The sequence below is a fragment of the Lissotriton vulgaris genome, chromosome 2_1 (genome assembly GCF_964263255.1).
Source record: "Lissotriton vulgaris chromosome 2_1, aLisVul1.2, whole genome shotgun sequence".
NCBI classification, from domain to species: Eukaryota; Metazoa; Chordata; class Amphibia; order Caudata; family Salamandridae; genus Lissotriton; species Lissotriton vulgaris.
The window spans coordinates 1,319,636,687-1,319,659,431 of record NC_141687.1 but is presented as its reverse complement, the minus strand read 5'-3'; the positions used below and the strand labels follow the sequence as shown (position 1 = coordinate 1,319,659,431).

The following is a 22,745-nucleotide window of genomic DNA, read 5'->3' as shown; positions in this document are numbered from 1 at the left end:
GTGTGAGCAGGGCTCCCGTGTTCTGGGGAGAGCCCTGCTGGTGCCCAAAGGAAGCTGAGCAGCATGAGGAGAGGAGCATGACGGCCGCCGACGTCGGCGGGGCTCTCATTAGTGAGAGAGCCCCGCTTGCTGCAGCCACGGAGGGAGTTGCCACCCGGAGGAGCCCCAGCCAGCAAACAGCCCGGTGAGTGAGGGGCTGCGGGGGGAAGCTCCGGGAGGGTGTTAAGGCCAGCGCGAGGCCTCGTATGCTGTTGGTGCTTAGGGCGGTCCCGGATGACAGTTGGCCGCCCCAACGTCATTAGTGAGTTGAGAACCCCGAGAGGCTCCTTGCCAGCATTTGTTGTAGAGCCCTGAGAAGGCTCCGGGGGCCATTTTTGGTTAGAGGGGGCGTCGGGGCACATTGCCGGTGCCCATCCCCTCCTGCCTGCGAGATGTTTCTGCTTAGAGCCCGAGAGGCTCAGGGTGCCATTTTGCTTTACGAGCCCAGAGAGGCTTGAGTGCCAGTTCTTTGCCCATGAGCCCAGAGAGGCTCAGCAGTGCCACAGTTGTGTTTACGAGCCTGCGAGGCTCAGAGGGGCATTTCACTGTTCTTGAGCCCACGAGGCTCCAGCGTTGGCCCATTGATGATTCAGCTGCCCAGCACTTCGTTGGCAGCTGCCACGTTTAGGCCCCTGAATTTTGGACACAGGGCATCCTAGCCCCAACAGGGCCAGTTGGCCCAGGGACTGCCACAGGTAGTGGCTTATATAAGTTTTGTGCAATATGATGTGGTGCTAGGAAATGTAATGCATTTAATATGATTACGCACCTTGATCTTACACCTCTGAATGTTTTTAGGCATCATGTGTTTTTGCGCTATTGAGTTATATTCTGGCACCTCTGAATGTTTTTATGCATCATGTGTCTTCCTTGATTTTACACCTCTGAATGTGTTGGTTTAGGCATCATGTGTTTTCTCCGGTACCTTTGAATGTGTTTTGATGCATCATGTGCCTCGTTGTTACACCGCTGAATGTATGTTTTCTGCATCATGTGTTTTCCATCCCTACACCTCTGAATGTTGTGATGCATCATGTGTAATGTGTTCTTGCTTATACCCCTAATTGTACTGTGGTACTTAGGTGGTTGTTCTTTCTAGTACAGGTGGTCCTAGTGAGGTCCTGGTTCCCTGAGTGACATTCTCCTAAGGTGTTTAGGGTTGCGTAGGTGGTACTTACCTGTTACCAGTAGTTACTGGTTGTGATTTATATTTGCTAATTTGTGCTACAGTGATTTTATATCCCATATTCTATTTCCTACTAAGTGCTGATTATGACAGGCACCCACGTGGCCCTGTCCTGTGTAAATAATCCCTTTTGAATATTGCCCGTGCTAGTTGGCACAATGTACATGTGTGACTTCTATCTGATGTGTTTTTACAATACAGAAGTTATTTTTATATAACCTGGTGTGGAGTTCCTATTGTGGTGGGCCTAGGATGTTGTTGCTGTTGTGTGCTGGCACAAATGCTTTACACATTGCCTCCGGGATAAGCCTGTTTGCTCGTGCCAAGCTACCAAGGGGGTGAGCAGGGGTTATCTTGGCGTGAGACACCCTTGCCCTGACTAGAATGGTGGTTTCTGCCTAGCTTTGGCGTCAGCCTTAGCCAACCAGAAATAGCCAGTTCTAACAAAAAGTTATTACATAAAAAGAGAATCTTGTGTATATCAAAACAATGTTGCCAATGTCTTGTCTTCTTTGCATTGCAGAAAGCACATCATCATTGAAAGTCCTCTTTGGAACTCCTGAATTTGTGGCACCTGAGGTCATTAACTATGAAGCAATCGGATATGCAACAGATATGTGGAGTATAGGTGTCATCTGCTACATCTTGTAAGTTCACTAGTTCATTTATTGTCTTACAGTGATGAAATGGAAAGCTTGTGTGGTCAAATGAGCACTTCATGGTCCAATTATGCGTCTAGTGATAACTTGAGGCTTGTAAGGTGTATTTATAGAAGCAAAAGGACGTCCAAGAGGAATATTGATATAGAATCATACCCCGCTGATGAGGGTTATAATGGTTGTAAAAGACCCTAATAAGGAGTTGTAGGCCTGAGCTCAGCGGAGGGCCTATAACCTTTTTAGGTCTCGCTGAGCCAGCGCATGCGCTGCTGTGCAAGACATTTAGTAAGCAGGTGTTGGAAGTGCTACCAAAGGCTTTTGCCGGCCATCAGTGTGCGGTTAGACGCGCAGCCACCATCTGCCTCCCTTCCAGCGCAATCACTGCTGCGCGCGCACATCCCCGCGACCGTGATCACTTTTGTTTTCACCGCGATCACTTTTGCTTCCATGGCCGCGCAGCCGTTACTTTCATGGCCGCGCAGCAAATGCTTGTTATTCTAATTTTTATTCTTTTGGCAATCCCTCTCTCTCGTCTCCGTTCTTTCTTTTCTCACACTGTTGCTGTTGAGAGCCTGACGCCCCCTCCCTGCTGCCCCCCACACACACACACTCTTGCTCACAACTCCCCGGGTGGGCAATGGGCTTGCATTGCAATTTCACATTCACACGTGTTGCCCAGATCAAAGGATGCAGAGGCGAGGGGCAGCGTTTAATTGCATTTGCCGACTTCTGCCATGATGCAATTTGTTAATCCCCGGGCTGCTCATTTTCAGCGTACAGTAGTAGGTGTGAGGTACAAGGCTCTCCAGCAAGGAAGAAGTGTGGGCAGCAAAACATTTTTTTCAGTTATATTTCGCAGAAAATAACAGATATTGTTGACAGACAGTAGGCACCAGAGACTGTCTCTCTGCTTACGGTGTCGTGCTAGACTGTCATTAAGGGCCACGATTTCCCACAGTTAGCATTCTAATTTATTGCGTCCTTGTGGGTGGTATCCTACACTCATGCAAAGCACTCCAATACCATCGGGACACATTTGCGCTGTATAAAACAGAAAAGAAAATCATAAAATAGACCACCTTATTTCTGATAGTCCGTTTTTATGTAGCTGGCATGTTGAGGGTCTTGTAAAAATCTGTCTGTTGTGATGATAAGCAGCGTAGGGAATCCTACTTGTATTTATTGAACCATTTGTTAATGCCACTTGGGCGAAAGATCATTTTGAATTTCATAGAAGGAAGGGGGAATCCCTCGGACACCTGGCTGAGGCGTTTGGTGATGGAAGTGCACTGGTCACTGAACCACACTAACTGTCCACTGACCACACCACTACCCCCAGCCACTACTAGCTACCCCGTTGTTTGTTCTTTTTTTTCAATGGGCTTTGCGTGCGTAGCCTCTTGCCTATATATCTTTTGGGCATACATTTGATATCAGTGTTCCTTTACCTGCCTCTCAATTCGCTGTCTCGCTGTACTGACAGCTTTTGTGTGGGAGGACGCGAGGCCTCGCGGGTTTATATGTTTTTTGTGTGATTAACGCCGAGGCGCCGTCAGAACAATAAACAAGTGGATTAACAAAGGCAAGCAGCAGCTGGACACTGGAATTTTACTGAGGAAGCCCCCTCCCCTGAATATATATTTTTATTTCACTACGCATTATGAAGTCAGCGGCTTCCTTGCTTGTATTTCCATGGCAACTGCACAGGGAAATGTTTCCGTGTCTCGCAAACCTTGTTTCTTTTTTTCAAATGCCCAAATTAACAAGCATGGACGTAGCCAATAGGTCTCGCCTTTGGGACCTTATAAGTGTTTAGCCATGCAACAGTTGATGTTGTTGCACCAAGGATATTGTGCTGGATAACTAAACCTTTATAAGGTCCCAAAGGCGAGCCCTATTGGCTATGCCAATGCTTGTTAACTCTAGGCAGAAGGGCTGTAATACAATTTAAACATTCCCATAATGAGGTTAAAATGTTATAAATTCAGAATTGAGAAATAGAAAGAAAAACAATGGAATGTTGGAGCATAACATCCATGCCGGCCTACCCATTATCGGCCCTGAACCACATCATTGTCTTCAATAAATCTCTCAACATTCTAATCTTCTAATATACCATTTGTCCCTTCGTCTACCTTGGCATGTTCACATTGCATGACCTGTTTTTCTCTCTTTTTTGCATACTCCATCACTAGTTAACATTGTGAGAGATTTAGGTCATTGAAATTCCATTTTCAAATAAAAAAAACACGTATAATATTTCTTGCATATGTGCCCTGCCATTTCTACTGTCCACAGCACTGAAATTGGACTTTTGGGTTTGTGAAGAAGCATAAACATGTATTGAGATATGCTAGTAATGGTCAGCACTTATGTTCAGGCATGTTAAGTTTTTTTTCTGTTTTGGTGCTTTAGTTCCAAAAATAAATATACTTGAACAAATAGAGGAGATGGGCCACTCGTTCTAGATCTTCCTAACTGCAGCACATTAAATACCTAATTGAAAAACGTAATGATAAACAGAACCATCACTTTAGCATTACCCCTAAGAGTATCCTCATAACTGAATTGGCTGTATAGGTAAAACCATTCCGGATCATATAAATTTGTATTCTTCAAACTAGCATTCTACAGAGTAAGTAGACAACGCATTTTTATCAAACTGGTATCATATTTGTTGTGCTACTGAGGGTAAAAATGTATGTTTGTAGTGTGACTTTTTTTAAAGCCAAAAGGCTCTGCTCATGGAGTATTGGTGCTGAAAGCATTTGAAATCCCTCACATGTTGGCATTCAAGTAAGTCTGAGAATTTAAGACTCGCCTCTCACCGACATGGCTACCATGAAAAATGTTCAGTAAAGAAACTAGTGACTGGTTTAAATGGCAGCCTATATTTTAAAAACTGGGCCATAAGCTTTGATGTGCTGAGCCATAATGCTAATAATGTGTAAGTGAATGTCAAATTGGCACTGTGGTTATGTCTACTATTCAGAATGTATTGAAAATATTTGAGAGAAGCTGCAATGTTTTATGAACTATATTTATAAAGGAAGAGCAACATAATTAGAGAACACACATATTTTTTATATGTATTAGTATTCTAAGACTGGAATATAAATTATATCAGTCGCGGCCGGCATTACTCGTGGGTGGGGTAGTGGGTGGTCGCACAGGGAGGGGGGGGTTAAAAAAAATTAAACTTATTTTCGCCTCCGGTCCTGCGTTGCGTCTCCTCTCTCTGCTACTCACAGGAAGCAGAGAAAAAGGACAAGGGAATGTGCGTAGTGTCCCGAGTGAGAAACGAACCTAAAATTTTAGTGACATAATTGTGGCAGTATTTTACAAGGTTTCCAAGGTATTCAAAAAAGTCGACCATTTAGCAACTCAATACATAATATATAGCAGCTATATACAATAATACGTGCTGTTAATGGTTTCCTTCTTTTGTTGTCGATGACGTTTCGACCCTATGCATGATCTAGGGTCTCATCAGGACCTATGGATTTAGGGACATCTGATGGGTGGAATGCGCAGCCGCATGAGGTGTACGTGCCAACAGTGGGTGAAGGAGGAAAAGGAAACCGAGATACTCACAAGGACACCCAGCCAGATACCCAAGTGAGAGTGAAGGCTGGCACTCTATGGGTAGCTGAGCACTGTTACTGTGTTGATGATGCAAAGAGACATGTATGAAGTTGGCACGTACACCTCACCCGGCTGTGCATTCTACCCGTCAGCTCCCACAACAGTGGGTGAGCCACTCCTCTCCTGCCTGGGGCAGGACCTCCCACCCACCCCCAACCAAATCCTTCTGCTTTCTTGCTGTGCAAGAAGCAGGAACATAAAATGATATTCGTAATACCATTTTATGTTTCTGCTTCTCACACTGCGAGAAAGCAGTGGGGCCACGCTTCTCCGCCCACGTGAAGGAGCCACCCCTGCAATATATGCACTATACTGTCTGTGCAATTTAAACAAAGATATTTAAAGTTATGATGTCTGGGTGCATGTTCATATATTTATTTATTTTTTCAAAAACCTTTATTGACAAGATTGCATAGACAGGTTACATACTTGCACCAAATCAGAGCACCATATACATGAATACAATCGAATATGACAAGGTTGACCAATAGTACAAAGAAAGCAACAACATGACGGATATAACGTAGGCGCGCCAGGACAGTGATTACATAGATAAGAGACCCCCTCTAAATGTACTTTAAGGTCAGGGAAAGAGAGGAACGCAATAATAACATAGAGAAAATTCCCTCATGACCTAAATTATTTTACACTTGACAATTCTTATGCTTTCATCAAAGACCTTCAACACAAGGTGACAACACTAAATTTTGTCATATTTTTATATTTTATTTCTTTTTTATGTGTTCTTTTCAGCGAGATTATATTTTTCACAGTATTTCTTAAATTCATAACAATTATTTTATCAAAAAAGAGATATAATTCATCAGTAAGTAATAAAATACAAACACCATACAAAGAAAACAAGTCTAGTACACTCTCACAAATATCTCATGCATACACTCTCATAAACTCTACATTCATTCTTTATTCTGTGTCTGAGGGGTCACAAGTTGTTATGTGATCTATTACGCAAGGGCGACGCGTTTCGGTGGAATAGGACCACCTTCCTCAGGACCTTTGGCAGAACAGACGCTCTTTCCAATAATTTATAGGCTCTGTATGGATATCCTGATAGATCGAGTTCGAGGAATCTTAACTTCGATTGTCACTCTATTTATGGATAAGCGATCCCTCATAAATTTATCCCATGACAATCGATATAATTCAATCAAAATGTAGTCAACTGCATTTCTTCGTCTCGCTAATTAATTTTGATACGAGTAGGTTTCTTATATGAAGAGGTAACAGCTCATAAGTCATCCATTAACGATCTTCAGGTAACCTCATTGTCTCATCAATTTATTGACGGCATCTCTATGTTGCTTTCAGTTTTTCGGCTTGGCTCCTGAGAGAAGCCACCGACAAAAAACCTCGGCTTGTAAACCCGTGTGCTAGAGCATATTCCACCGAAACGCGTCGACCTTGCGTAATAGATCACATAACAACTTGTGACCCCTGAGACACAGAATAAAGAAAGAATGTAGAGTGTATGAGAGAGTATGCATGAGATATTTGTGAGAGTGTACTAGACTTGTTTTCTCTGTATGGTGTTTGTATTTTTATTACTCACTGATGAATTATATGTCCTTTTTGATAAAATAATTGTTATGAATTTAAGAAATACTGTGAAAAATATAATCTCGCTGAAAAGAACACATAAAAAAGAAATAAAATATAAAAATATGACAATTTAATGTTGTCACCTTGTGTTGAAGGTCTTTGATGAAAGCATAAGAATTATCAAGTGTAAAATAATTTAGGTCATGAGTGAATTTTTTCTATGGCACCAGGAAAGTGAACCGGAATTGATAAGAGGCACCCACGCTGCGGGAGAAGGGAAGGGCCATGCTGAAGGGAGTAGAGACAGGGGGAAACCAATCACTGACCTACACTGGCGGCCGCCGTGGGCGGACCGCCAACGGGGTGCGCGGGAGTGGCCGCTGGGCTTTGGGAGGCAGGACCTAGGAGGTAAGACTGAAGAGGGCCCCATATGTCAAGTGGGCGGGATCTAGCTGGCATAAGATCCCAGAATTCGGACAGTAGAATCTGGTAGCGCGATGTATCCTTGAGCCAATGAGCGAACTTAGGTGAAGGTTTGCTGCCCCAGCACATGGAAACCCTACACCACGCGAGGACAAGCAGCATGGCAATCAAGCGACGGGAGGCATCTGTGCAGAATTTAACAAAGCCTAGGAGGCAGAGCGGGGGTCCGGCTGGATCGGCGATGAAGTGGTCTCAGAGATAGCAGCACAGACTTCACACCAGTAAGCGGAGACCTTGGGGCACAGCCAGGCAAGGTGGGAGAAGTCCACCGCAGGAGCAGAGCAGCGCAGGCATCTATCACTGGGGATGAGTCCCAACTTGTGCAGTTGAACGGGAGTATGGTAGAGCCTATGCAAATATTTAAAATGATTAAGGCGGAGGCGGTAGTTTGGGGACAATCGCTTAATTTGGTTGGAACCGTAAAGCCAATTAGCTTTGGAGATTTCCACACCAAGGTCCTCGCCCCATGCCACGCGTGCACGGTCAGTGGAGATGGAGGTGGCTGCCAGCATAAAGGCGTGAAGTTTGGTCACCAACTTCCGAGGGGAGGAAGACGAATACAGGAAATGAAGAGCGGCCATCGAGGGTGCGTGTTCATATTTAAAACTCGTTTAAGCCATTTTCCCTATAGTATCAGCATCCTCTTTTTTTAGTTCTCCCACGTGCTCATTTTAATTGGTATTCCTGGCCCCCCATGGTATAATTTGTTGTAAGTTGCTCCTGGTACAGGTAAAAGAGACCAAAATATGCACCTACGAAGAGAACCATCTCTTGGACATTGTCATTTTCATGTTGTTTCAGAAACTGGAAGCAATAGAATAGTTATTGATACCCACACTATTGTGCAGAATGTCTAAGAAATTAGGTCTTCCTCTGAGATCCATCAATTTGGAATTGGATTTCTTACAATATACATGAAGAGCTATACTCAGAGTGGCGGCTGTCTAACATGGGCCTCGAAACTCCCCCATCCCTAATTTTCTGCTGCCTACTTTATTTTGAGCTTATATTCACAATATAATATCAGTTCTGGAACTTGTTCTAATTCTGCGCCAAAGTCTGGCAGAGTTGAGGAACGCTTGACTGGCCCATGCACCAGTTATTATGTGGTGTGTTGCAGGATTTAATGGGGTGCCTGCTTTCATTCCTGATGTTTGAGGTCTGTGATGCTGAAGGACTCATCCCCCTTTGCACCTCATGTCATCCTTGATAAATGGATGCAGCCGGGGAGCTTTAGGCTTCAGCCCTTTGCTGCCCAAGGCTCCTAGTCATTCAGTGGGGGTGCACCCTTCCCATCTCCTCACAGGGTGATCTGGGATCTGCAAGTGTCACTGACGCCACCTCACCTTGTGACAATTTGGAAAAGAGGGGGGTGGCCCACATGAAGCTGTAGACAAATGGCGTGCATGGAGAGCAGCTTGGTGAAGGTGTAGGTGAGCCCGGCGCACCGGATCCTATAACATACTGACTGTCATATTCAGTTTTCAGTAACATATTGCCACTGCTCTTCTCATTGTTAAATCATGGCTTTTTGGGGCTATGTCTCAACACTAATAAATTTGATATTCAGAATAACATGCAAGTGTGATATATAACAGTAAAGGCTGTTCAATCAGTGATTCTTCCAAAGGTTACACCCTTCTAGACATGACCCTTCTGCACTAGTACAGATCTGGGTATCCCGAAAATGTAATTTCAAATAAGAGCCGATACAAGCCTGAGACTGAGGAAATTGCGTGTTTAGGTGTTACTGTATACACAGGTTTTTCGTGTAGGGTGAGGTAAACCTAGGAAAAACAGCATCAATCATTTTTCTATATAGATAGAGCAGGTCTAAAATTCGTATTTTGTGCAGTTATCAACACCCAAAGTTTAAATTCAGTGAATCACCATAGACTTACACTTTAGTAAAAAAAAAATTAAAAAAATTGAATATTTTTTTGTTGGATACCCAATCAAATTGTTAGCCCTGTATAGGCCATAACCAATTTGGGATCCCATCAGTAACAGGCTACCTAGGCGTAGATAACTAGCTGAGACTGGCAGGCCTCCTCACTAAGCTTGCACTCAAGTGCTCTCATGTTTGTGCGTAGCCAGTGCAGAACTTCTTAGGTACACTGGCTGTTAACACTCAATTCATTTTTAGGAGAAGCTTACAGTGCTTGAGAGCCACTCCCTGCAAAGTTAAAACAAAAACAGGTGGTCAATAAGCAGAACATCTGGGGTTATTAATCAGGCCAGAAACCACTTTATAACGCTCCTTATAAACCTTTGTCATTTAGCATAAAACCCATACCAGACAAGTGTTCTGACTGACTTTAAGAAGCATACACTTTGAAAAACTCCATTCATTTTGAAAAAACAAGGCAGTGCTATACTTGTTTTCTCAGCGTTTTAGTTATTTACCAAGGTAATAGCGAATTTCAGATGGAACCCCTAATTTCACTTACCTCGTACTGCATTTCACATGGAATGCAAAAATATCGATGCTCTATTTGTGTTTCTAATGCGGTGACAAGTGGGAGAGCTAAACAGAAGATCATGCTCTAAATCTGATGCCACCTGGACCCCCTAGATGCAAAGTAGCTGTGAAATAATTACCCTTTCTGTTGTTTCGGGTTGGAAAATGACTATCCTCTGTGCTTCTTGCAAGGCATTCCTCATTGATTGGAATAAAATTAAAAGTCATACCTTGATGTCTCAAGATAATATTATGTATCAAGGTCATGATGTACCACAATGAAGAATTTTTATTTTTTATATTAGATAAACCTAACATTCTGGTGTAATAAGAATTTTGAGAAAATAAATATGATAAAATTACCTAGATACAACTAGAAATGGGATAGCAAGTTAACAGCAGAACCCAAGACTATCTGTCCACAATCTCTGACTACATCTGCTGTCTAGCTGAACATGCAGCTTGTCATCGCTTCACACTCTGTCAATCTGCACTGGCTTCAGAGCTTACATTTGATCTCTAGGCTTGGCAGGGCACGTGTCCAGCCAATCGGAATGGACGGCATATGTCAACCCACATAGGCCATGCTTAGCCCCTGCCCACCATACCAGTATGAATCGAAACCAGTACTTGAAGGCATGGCAGCGCAAGATTTCTGTCAGTCAGGCTGGCAGGTGTGCCGCACCCTTCACAGGCAATGCTCGCCTCCAACCCATCTTTGGGGATGGAGGAAAAAGGGTGAAGCACACATACTCAGTGGTAAGTTAATGATGTCCACTGTACAACACTCCCAATGTTCCGTCTTGCAGCTCCTGCACCAGCAAACAGTAAGACAAGAATCCAGAACTATGCACTTCACCAAATGAAACCCAAGCCAGGAATTCATCTGGTAGGTTTGTTGAGTTAGCTTAACTCTCCCTGCTAAATATGCCGTGCCATGTAGGTAACAATCCTGAGACGGTCTCCTCCCTCTAATGTTGGTAAATGTATTATTATTAAATGGGGTACTAGTATTTATTTTATTTATTTTATATTCTTCTATAGCGCCTGAATAGACCCCCGAAGGGGTATCTCCGCGCTTTGCCAGTAAGAGTATCCTCAGATGATTATGGATAGATGAATTGTACATATTAACAGAGGGGGATCAGTTACTGGGGAATAAATGTGTTTTTAAGAGCTTACGGAAGGTCAGATGATTGGTGAGTGATCTCATCTCGAGAGGTAGGGAATTCCAAAGCTTTGGTCCTAGATGGGCTAGAGCTCGCCCTCCTTGTCTGGACTTTTTTATTCTAGGCACCTGCAGAAGCTGCTGGTTGCCTGAGCGCAGGGTTCGTCCAGGGGCATATGGCTGGAAGATTTTGGCTAGATATTTTGGGCCTTTGCCTATCACACTTTTGTGGATAGTGCATAGGGTCTTAAACTGCACTCGCTTCCTCACTGGTAACCAGTGGAGCCTAACCAGCAGCGGGAGGGAGGGAGTCCTGGGGGGAGCATTAAGGACTACCCTTGCTGCCGTGTTTTGGATCACCTGTAACTTTTTAAGCTGCTCTTCATTTGCTCCTAATAGAAGGCCGTTACAGTAATCCACTCTGCTGATGACTAATGCCTGCACAAGTGTTTTCTTGTGGCAGTCTGGCAGATAGGGAAACACTCTTCTTAGCATTCCGATGGCTCGAAAACAGGTACTAGCCACCTGGTTTACGTGGTCCTTGTAAGTGAGTGTCTGATCTAATAGCACTCCAAGGTTTTTTACCGTGTTTTTAGGGCTAGGCACAGGACCTAATTCCAGGGGCCACCAATCAGGTGTCCAGTGTGTTGCTGCTTGTCCAAACAACATGACCTCCGTTTTCCCTATGTTGCATTGGAGACAGTTTAATGACATCCATGCAGATATTGCTCTCATTCCCTCTGCAAAAGATCTTTTTATTGCAGGTGTCAGGTCTTTAAAGGGAAAGAGGAGTTGGGTGTCGTCGGCGTACGACACCGGCGTAAACCCAAATGATCTTGCTAGGTTGCTAGTAACACCTGTACAGCATTCAGAGTGCTCTACAGAATGCCATACAAAAAGCTAATTCTTGCCATTGTTATAATTATGCACTTTAACGAACAAGAGGCCTGATTTGAAATTATGAATCATTTTAATTCTCCTGCCTATTTCTAATGACATTATAGTTACATCAAGTTTATCAAGGCCTACTATTTTATCATCCTGTAAATGTTTCTTTTTTTTTATTGAGTAGTGCTTCTGGAAATGCACTTTGGCCTGTGAAAACAGAAAAGGAGCTGATGCAACAGTCCTAATGAGCTATACATTGTTAATCCAAACTTTGCACTATGTTCCTTAAAGAGGTGCCTTTGGTTCTATGTGAAAGCACAGGTTTTTTCTTGCCACATGCTTTAGGGTAGTAATATTCAATGAAGAGTAGAGCTTAGGTCTGGAAAAAAGTGTATCGTACTCATCAGTGGAAAATGTTTGCTGTGGGATCCCATCCTTTGGGTGCAGCAGAAAGAGGGCTGAGTCATGAGGGGCAGCGGTGTAAGGGGCAGAAACAAGAAGTCTGCCTATCTACCATTTTTGACAAACGCTTTGCCTAGGTCATTTTCAATAAGGAAACCTAGTATTAAAGCGTTTCTGGTTTTATTAATTGGTCATAAACAGACTGCATGTTTTCAATACTGTAGGTCTTAAGCAGTGATGTATGTGGGCTGAAAAAGGAAAGGGTCTTTCCAGGGTCTGGGGGCGAAGACGAGTTACTAGGAATTGTTTGAGAGGTGTGACCCCTGTAAATAATGGCCTGATTTGTACATGGGGCCCAGAAAACATTGACTGTATCCTCCTCCTCCTCTTCCTTCTGGTCCTTATATGCTTGGTGGTCTTTCTACTCCTTGTCATCATCATCTTACTGGTCTCCTGCCTCTCCTTGAACTTCTCACCCTCATCCTTCCTTAATGTCCTGATACTCTCTCCATCCACCTGGTTATTCTTCTGATGTTCCTCCTGGTCCTCCCCCTCCTCTGATTCCTGGCCCTGCAAAGATTTGCTTGTCCTGGTCCTCCTGCCCTCCACACCCTCCTGGTGCTCCTCTGGGGCCTGGTCTTGTTCCACATAGACCCAATACTCATCCTCTTGGCCCTTTTAGTCATCTTGGTCCTGGATACTCATGGCATATACCCCCCTTCCCTATAATCCTCCTGGCTCTCCTTTTGATCTTGGCCCTCCTCGTCCAGCTCAAGTAATCCCCATCATACTGATCCTTGTGATTGTCTTGGTCCCGGTCCTTCTCCTCAACCTCGTGATTTGCTTCCTGGCCCTACTCTTTATTCTGATACTCCTCCTGTTCCTAATCTTTCTTCTCTGGGCTCCATGTTCTTCTGGTCCTGACCTAGTTTAACAATCTTCTATCTCTTCCTACACCTCATACTCCTGGCTTTCCAAGTTGCTAAATCCTGGATCTTCTTGTGGTTGTCCTCCCCGGTCCAAGTGCTGGTCATTCTGGCTCTGCTGCTGATCATCTTGAATTTTGTACCTGCGTATCTGGGCCCCCTTCACATGAACTTTTTAGTTCCACTTGTACTCGTTCAACTAGTCTGCCTTGTCCTTCTCTTGGCCCTCTGGTCATCTTGGTCCCTTTGTTCCTTGTTCTACTGATACACCTAAAGCTGGTCCTCCCTATTCCCCTGGCCCTGATCATATTGGCCATGCTCCTCCTCATGTTCCTGGTCCAAACTCCTATTTGTGACCTTCCTTTCTAGTTGTGGTCCTGTTCTACACCTCTTGATCTTTGTGTCCTCCAATTCCTAAACCTCCTAATGTCAGGCCTCTTGGTTCTAATCCCCATGGTCCTGCTCACTCTGGTGTTCCTGATCCTGTTTCTTCTGGCATTAGTTGACCTGGCCCTGGCCCATCGGTTGTTTCTTGTTTTGGTCCTCCTGGTCTCACTTTTGGTTCTTCTGGCACAGGTGCTGTGGTGCTTGTTTTTCAGGTTTTGGCCCAGAGGTTCTTCCAGGATATATGATTGTAGACCCAATCTTTTTGTCCCTGATCATCTTGATTCATGAGGTCCTAATCCTGCATGTTCTCCTGGCTCACTTCGCCCTTTTAATTATAGTGATCCTGGTGGATCTAGTCCTGCTGGCTGACCTTATCCTCCGTCACCTGCCCTTCCCCCACATCAAACAGGTGCAACCTCCATGACTGTCACTCAAGTTTTTGCTTTATATTTAGATCTCACCTACAGACTGCTTTTGATGTCTGTTGTTGAAGACTCATTGTCTCTAATACAGTACCTAGAATGGGATTTGGAACAGCCTCCTACTCCTGATTGGTTGGCTTTCTTATCTAGCTCAAGTCCATGTTCGTTTTTTCAAAGCTCTCCTACCACCTCTAGTATTTGCCCCACCCCTAGAGCATCGCTATTTTACATATCTTCTGATTAGATGAGTTTTATCCCTACACTGCTTACTTGAAAGGACTATTTTTTCCATTCAACACTGAATGGGGATGCATGTCTTCTTTCTTTGCTCTCTACAATCCACGTATTCTCTCTATAATCCCCACACCAGCTTGCTTTGTGTTTTCCCCTGACATGCTGCCTGTTTTTTTATTGCTCTTTATTTCACAAGGGAATGCCCCCCCCCCCCAACAGTCTTTCCATATGCTCATCCCCAGTATTTCCATGTATTTATATCTTGAAGGCCTGTACGTTGCAACGGCCTATTGGGCAGCTTGCTTCTCCTTTTGATGCTCAAGTGCCCTTTTTACGGTCTGTCTTGACAGGGCAGCTGTCACCAGACAATGATGGGTTGGTCATAACCAGGAGCTGAGCATTTTTTTTTATAAATAGAAACACTGTCCATCACCCCTGCCTAGTACTACACATCAAGGGTTATAGTAACACCATCACTGCCAAGGATTCATATTGCTATGTGTGACATTTTCATTATTCAGTCGTGAGTAAAATTAAGCAGCAATGAAGACAAGAGAAACATCATAAATATCAGAAATCACACCCATTTGAGTAATTAGAAACTCTAAATCACTGAACAAAAAGTCCTCTAATGGCAGGCAGATGAACACTGAAACTGTGTGACAGCACAGTTCTCAGACTCAGTACACTATTGGCCGGGGGCGCAGGCATCTCAGAATGATTGAAGCATTCATTTTATTTACTAATAGCAGCCATAATAAGTTTGCTGAACCTCTAAATACCAGCACTGCAGGCTCAGGCAGACTTAAATTATTGAGGCGAGCTAGAGCTGTGGCAGTTGGAGCCCCCGTGGCCGCAGCGACTCATGCAATGGACAACCCCCAGTGGCAATGATTTTGGCTCAGCCGTGCCCTGCACACACTGTCTTAGGGGAAACATCCTTTACGATGCAACTTTTACCACGCAGTGCCTTTACAGCACAGGTTTTTCAACGCAAGTCATTACAATGAATTGCGCTGGGGGGGGCGCTCTGGGATAGATAATAGTTTAATTTACTATCCAACACCTTCCCTACTATCCACGGGGACTGGAGTTGGAATAGTAAATTAAACTATTCACTATCCAGCACCCCCCAACGCAAGTCATTGTAACGACTTGCGTTGAAAAACCTGCGTGGTAAAAGCATGCGTTGTAACAACGTACATCCCTGTCTTAGGTGCAGGCACTGATGGCGTTGGGACCAGTCGCGTGATCACTCTGCTTGTGTGGCAGCGGTCATCATAGTGGGAGTAAAGTTCCACGTTATCGCCAAAGGTAAATTCAGATGAAAGAAAAGCCATAAACGTATTTCTTGTCACCCAGGCAACGACCCCCTCACACAGAATAAGAGACTGCGACAGGGAATATTGACATAGTGGTAATGACTATGTGCGCCTTCCAAAATTTGTATGTGATCTTTATTTTGAAATGCCTACAAAATCCCTTACTATCATGCATGAATGAGCAGTTTACTCTTCCAACTCCAGCTGACCCCTTATTTCAATTGAGATAATATGGCAGATAGATGTAAAGGGCACATGTACATTTTTGTAATAATTTTATGGAGAATTCTCTGCAGCAGACATTTCTCTTCTCGATACTGAGTGAATACAGATGCTTACCACGTAGGGCACTGCTGACAGTGGTAAGTGGCTGATATGAAGTGTTTCACAGAAACCGATGAGCAGAAGTGCTGAAATACTCAAATTCTTTGCTACACTGTAGACTTTTTTTCTTAGCTGACTCATTCTTCTCTGCAGCTTTTCCACCACTTCCCCCCCCTCCTGATGTAAACTCACGTAGTTTTAATGGACTCGAGTAGCCTGATGTTTATATCTCCATACATATTCTGTTCTTCGGATTAGTTAAATGTAGCACACAGGGGTATTTCGCTAGGTCGCCTGCACTGTCTTGGTGGCAGCTCATTCTGATTTATGTTCTCCTTAAAAGGTGTTAAAGCACTGTTTCTTACCCAATCAGAAAGTGATTTATATGTTATTTAGTTTCATCTTTTTTATAGAGTGCTTCTCCACCAAGAGGGTGTCCGCACGCAGTAGGGTAGCACGAGTGCCCAGGGCCCTAACGCAAGCACGGAATATGCCCTCCATCTGATGGGTTTATGGTAAAAAAAAGAGCTATAACTAGGGTAAAGAGGGCCCTTCTGACACCTCGTCCCCGGTGCCACTGCACCTTCTGCATGATTGATAGCTAAGCCCCTGTCAGTATGCCCTACGTACAACAACATGGTAACGCCAGGCTCCCCTCGCAAGGACGAATCTATATTATACACATAAGAAATTTTACTCCTCTCCTTGCGTCACTCACCCATTTAATTTTAGAATTTGGTTAGGTATAGAAAAGAGTGGAAAAGATGCAGAATAGGTAATAAGGAGGATGAAGGTGGCTCAGTTGGGGGAGAAGGTGGTAGTATACCACAGCAGGAGGAAGGGAAAATAGGAAGCGGGTAGATCTCAGTGGGGAAGCAACATGATGAAAGGTTGGAGGAGGTGAAGGAGGTGAAAAGAAGAAGGTTTAAGAGGGGTAGGCTAAGAAAGAAGGGATAACAAAGGGTCAAAAAGTGGAAGGGCTAGGGGGAAGCCCGAAACAGATGAAGTAGGGTTTAAACAAATGGATTTTCACTTTAAAAAAAATAGCATTAAATCTTTGAGCAACACCAAATAATTGGGAGGGAACTCTACAGGGAGGAACAGCTCCTTCAAAGGACCGCCTCTTTGTGCGTGTTGGTATTTTCTCTGTCTTCATATATAATATGTTAAGTTATGTTCAAATTCGTTTTTACATCAGATATGTTAGGTGATGAGCAAAAAAAAAAGGGAAATCTTAAACATTAATCTGCCATGTACGGGGGAGAAGCCATACAAATCCTGTGAAACAGAAAATGTGGTTGCATTTGCTATGTCTGAGTCTTGAGGGCACAGTGTCAGCCAAAGTAAAAATCCCATTCTCAATTTTAACTAACAAATCATTTACTATGCTGATCTGTAAACCAGCCTGTGTTGAATTTCAAGTCTTGTACTTATTAAATTTAGTTTTCTCTGCATGAGTTTGAGAAGCGTTGCAAGACATACTTTCATAAAAGTTTGCACTTTTTTGGACCCAAATGCCTAAGATTGAGGAGCTTTTTAAGTAGATCTGTCTGTCATCTGCATATTGGTGAAATGTATCTATGATGCATTTCCAGATACACATTCAGATACTATTTGATTATTTAAACAATATTATCCAACTGTTGGCACTCCTAGGTGGCTATTGACAAACCCCACTGCTACACTTTTTTCAATAGCCACTTAGGACTGCCCCCATTGGATAATATTGCAATTGGGCTCCTAGAATTAAAGAAAAAGTCACAAAATGGTAGGATATTCGGTTTTTATTTTGTGTTTTTTCAGGACATAATTTAGATAGCAGATTACATGATACAACCATGTTGTATTTGTTCAGTGATGCAGTGATAAAGCAATTTGTTTCCCTAATCGTAATGCATTGTATTTGATTGTGTGGTTTTCAGGGTCACTAAAAGAAGCATATAGGAAGAAAGATTTTTGTCATAATATACATCAAAATATACAACATACATCATGTAATGGTGGCACCATGTCAATTCTAGGAATTTCTGGTGATTCCTGGGGTGATTTCACTGTTGGTCCCTTGCAGGTGTTTAACGAACCACATTTGAGAGCAAACCGTTTCTCTCAACATTTTCTCGTGGAAATTAAGTTTTTTTCACCAGAAGCTAAAGCAAGCACTAATTTTTATAAATTAACAAATATCTTTGTCAGCAATGTGAAAAAAGGTTTTGACATGCTGAGTGAATCATTTACTTTCAGTGGCAGCAACAGTGTGTCTGATGATTTGCCAGTTATCTACTGCAGCTTAACCACAGTTCTATTAAACAACTAGAATGCAGCATTCTATGTGCATATCAAAATAAGGCACACCTTAATGCCATTTTGTTGGGATTAGAGCTGTAGAATTTAAAAAGTATTTTCTATGGAGGAGACTGCAGTAAATGAACAAAATGAGGTGTTTTGTTTTGTCATGGAATTTGGGGTATGAGCCCCAGAAAGGTAAAATGAAGACATTTTTGATGAAGTCTTAAATATCTTTTTCAGTCATGTGGAAAAAATGTCTGGCATTCTGAGCAAAACAGACCTCCATCAATAACAGCAGTCAGTCAGTTGATTCCCCCATGTCCTGTTGTAGCTTTAAAAAGAGTTTACATGATCAGCTAAACTGCTAGTATTCTATTTTAATGACAAATGTGAGGCACTCCTGATCACCATTTTTCTAGAATAAGAATTGTTGAATTTGAAGATTTTCCTGTAGCGCAGGCTTACGTAAGTGACCACTGATCGGTTAACAGAGATGTGATACATACTGCCTCAAAAAAGTTGAGGGGAAGCATGAGTTTTTAGTAAGTAATTGCATTTTCTATATTTTAAGGGATGTAAATATTAAATGAGACGTCCCTACCTCAGCCCAGCATTCCCTGTCTTCATCTGTTTACTCAGAGTAGCCCTCTTTGTCAATAAATACCTTCTTGTATTTAGGACAGAAACGTTTTCTTTACCTTCTTCAAATGCATATAAGTAGATTTAATGGAGATGCAGCTATTTTTGGACAGATCTCACATTGAGTATATGTGCTGTATAGTGAGATCTTCCAGATAGTTAGTTTTTGGACAATTGATGTTACATTCTGTAAGGACATTATATCAGACTGCCTGACGCTGGATAAGGCACACTCCATACTCTGGCTAAGTTATATATGAGATTCTCTTGGTTCGCTTGGTATATCCTGGTGCTTTACCGAACCTAGTCACATCCCCAAAACCGCCAAGATGGAGGTTAAAACACTATTCAAGGCGCACTGTGCAGACATTAAGCTGAAACTCGAGGGATTCAAACCTTTATTGTTGCAGTATTATAGTCTTCTATACACAGACGATTCCCCTCGGTATTTGTCGCTGGCCCTGTCAAGATGGGAGCGGTCCCTTCTTTTCCACTTCAGACTTGGGCCAATTTATTGGTCCCTCTTTTTTAAACACTTTTCCGAGCCAGAGGGCAATATAATATCTTGCTGCCGCTGTGATAACTTGTCAATTACTATTGCACTTTATGTTCTTTTGCAGTTTGCACAGGTTAGAATGAATTCACTTTTTGAGACCACTTTTAAGGAGATTAGGCTTTCAACACTGTAGACCAGCCCTCCTCCACCTACAATCTCTGTGTTCATCTGAAATTGTTTTTACTGTCTGTCCCTTTTTGAAAGCAGCGCTCAGGGCTAGAAACACTATGTTAGGCTAGTCCGTTAGAACTCTATGCACAGTTGTGGTTTAGTACACAGAACTTGGCAGGTATGTGGGGTTGACTATTGCAAGATAGTATGAGCGCAGAGCAGACCCTATTTGAGCTTTTTGTCCTCTCTCTATCTCCCCTTTATGCCCTCTCAAACGCAGCTACTGCCCTTAACTCTGTTATCACGCAATGAAATCTGACTTTGATGTGTATTTTTTTTGCTTACCTAAAGCAAGGATATCAGATGTATTATTTGATGTATCTATCACGAAATCTTAAAAGTCCTTTATGCTCCTTTTTAAACGGTTTTTTTAACTTATGTACATTTTAAACTTGTATGTGTGATTACAGCTAAGTGCAATATTTCTATGTCCTTTCATGGACTATTGTTTTTAGACTGAATAAAGTTAAATTGAATTGAAGTGAAATGGTTAATTGAGATGTGATACATACTGTATCAAAAAAGTTTAGGGGAAGCATGAGTTTTTAGTAAGTTAATTCGTTTTCTATATTTTAAGGGCTGCAAATATTAAATGAGAGAGATCCCTACCTCAGCCTAGCATTCCCTTTCTTCATCTGTTTACTCAGCGTATCCCTCTCCTTTGTCACTAAATACCTTCTTGTTTTTAGGACAGAAACGTTGTGGTGGACTTCAAAGGTTTTCTTTACCTTCTTGAAATGCATATACATAGATTTATTGGAGGTGCAGTTCTTTTTTGATAGATCTCACATTGAAATTTCATAGAATTGTGCTGCATAGTGAGATCTTCCAGGTAGTTCATATTTGGACATTTGACGTTTCATTTACTTCTCACACTTTCTTTCACCAGTGGTGTATCACCTTTATGAGTGCGCACTGACTTCAAACTCATTTTTAGTGAGAGGAAAATATAAGGAAATCGGTGATCAAACATACTTAAAACAATAGATCTGTCTATAAGAATGTCAGATTGTTCACCATCTAAATTAATACATTCAATAGAACTTTATTAAACATATTTTAAAATAAGCAACATTGAAAATCAGATACACAATGAGGCAACTCATTTAAAACAGTCAAAACTGTCATGCGCTACACCATCTTTATAGAATGTGAACACTTTAACTATATATTAAAGCACAAGGAAAGGAACATTGGGGAATTTTATTATTTCATGAAATTTTTAGAACAGAGATGACAACCATTTTCACGTACATGTCTAGCTTTCTACACAAGAAAGTAAACGATTCAAAAGGTGCCTCTCCTGCAACAAGTCTCCCTGGTAAGTACATTCTGTGAGTAAGGTGAACTCTGTAGTCTTTTATTTCTTTTATTAGGATGCTCTATGCCCACCTGTTGCTGTGAGGGGAAGAAGGTGTAAGGATATCTGGGATGATATTGTAATGAGCGTCAGTTGTTTTGGGCACTAGCTGGCAACCAATCAAATGCAGTATTTTGGTAGTGTTCAGCTATCTCATTCACAATTATTAATATGAATTGGCTTAATAAAGGGACTGACATATCAAGGATGCATATGCTAAAAACGTGCACTGCTTTCTGTGATAGATTATGCATAGTTTAGTTTAACTTAGTTTTCTCTGGTGTATTCATTAACAAAAAGGATAAGCATATGATTTTTCACTGGTGCTGATTCTAGCTCATACAGAGTGTGTTATTGCCAGGAATAAATTGGTACCTTGAGCACATGGGGTTTAATGTAAGAAAGTCTGCGTTTATTCTGGCAGCATTGGTATGTGAATCACTTGGAGTACGTTTTTCTCGATGTCTTCACCTGTGCAAGAAGTAGCATAAAAATGAGTAAATGTTTTAATAATCTTGAAGAGGAAAAAGTGCAAAACATTTTCTCTAAAGTTGGGACCAGCCTAATTGAATTAGCATATTACTTTTATTAAATAATCACACCACCTAGAGCATTAGGTCTTACCATTTATTAAATGCCGCAACCCAGTTACCCAGTATATGGATCAGAGAAAAAGTGAGGAAGGCTTGCACACAGTAAAGAAATACAAATTGGAAATTATAGCAGCCACGAAGCTGGAGTTGTTTTAGACACTGTGCACATTTTGTGTGCAGTAAAATAACATCAAACAGGTATAGTAGTTATCAAAATTATATATATTTTAATTTTTGGTCAAAAGACTATATTCAAACAATTTTTAGAAATACATATAGGGCCACACTGTGGGATTGTCGAGAACTTTTGTTATTGCATTTCTCACACCTTTCAACACACCTAATCTATGCCCAAAATGTTCTACTGTAAATGCTGTTGAAAGTATTGGAAAGACCACTGGATACCTTAGTATTCATAGACGCTGTGGGTGAAGCAAGAAAGAGCATGTTAGGTACAGTACATTTAAGACTGAAATAAAACAACCAGAGCTTAAATTAAGCATGTCTATTTATCTAATCCTAAAAGGATTATTGCACAAAGTGTACTTGTGGTAGAGTCCTAAATACCAAAATCTTACATCTGTACGTTCTGGCGGTCCTAACTGTTTTCTTTTCCGTATTAAAGGTTTGTATACATGGCATAGCTTATTATCAGATATATTCATAAAACAAAACAGTTTTAAATTAAGATTATATTTGTAAATCAGACCCTTTGTTTTAACATTATCTATTAATATAAAAGTTAAAGGATCCTCCAAAAAGCATAATTATTCTTAAAAGAAACTGACCCTCTTTCAGGAGACGGAAACTAACTTATAGTCAGGGGATGGACGCTGAAAATACCTGGAAAATTACATGTTAACCAGTTTATAAAGACAGGAGTGCATACATCTGTGACCGAATTTAAGAGGTTACTTGGTCCCACAGAACACTTCGTGGGCTCTGTACTGGAATATTTTTTTTTTTAGACCAGACCATACTTGTCTTTATCAGTTTACTCTCACATTCCAAGGAGCAAATTGTTTCCACCATCT

The 22,745-nt window shown here is 42.0% G+C and overlaps 1 protein-coding gene across 3 annotated transcripts in view; it reads left to right on the top strand.

The window, feature by feature from the left end:
* The window catches only part of MYLK (myosin light chain kinase), a 1,710,670-nt gene that overhangs the window by 1,628,725 nt on the left and 59,200 nt on the right, over nucleotides 1–22,745 (top strand). For all 3 annotated transcript variants that reach the window (XM_086957081.1, XM_086957079.1, XM_086957080.1), the window contains exon 28: nucleotides 1,749–1,872. In XM_086957081.1, coding sequence (XP_086813207.1) covers nucleotides 1,749–1,872 — 124 coding nt within the window. The remainder of the gene's footprint in view (nucleotides 1–1,748; nucleotides 1,873–22,745) is intronic.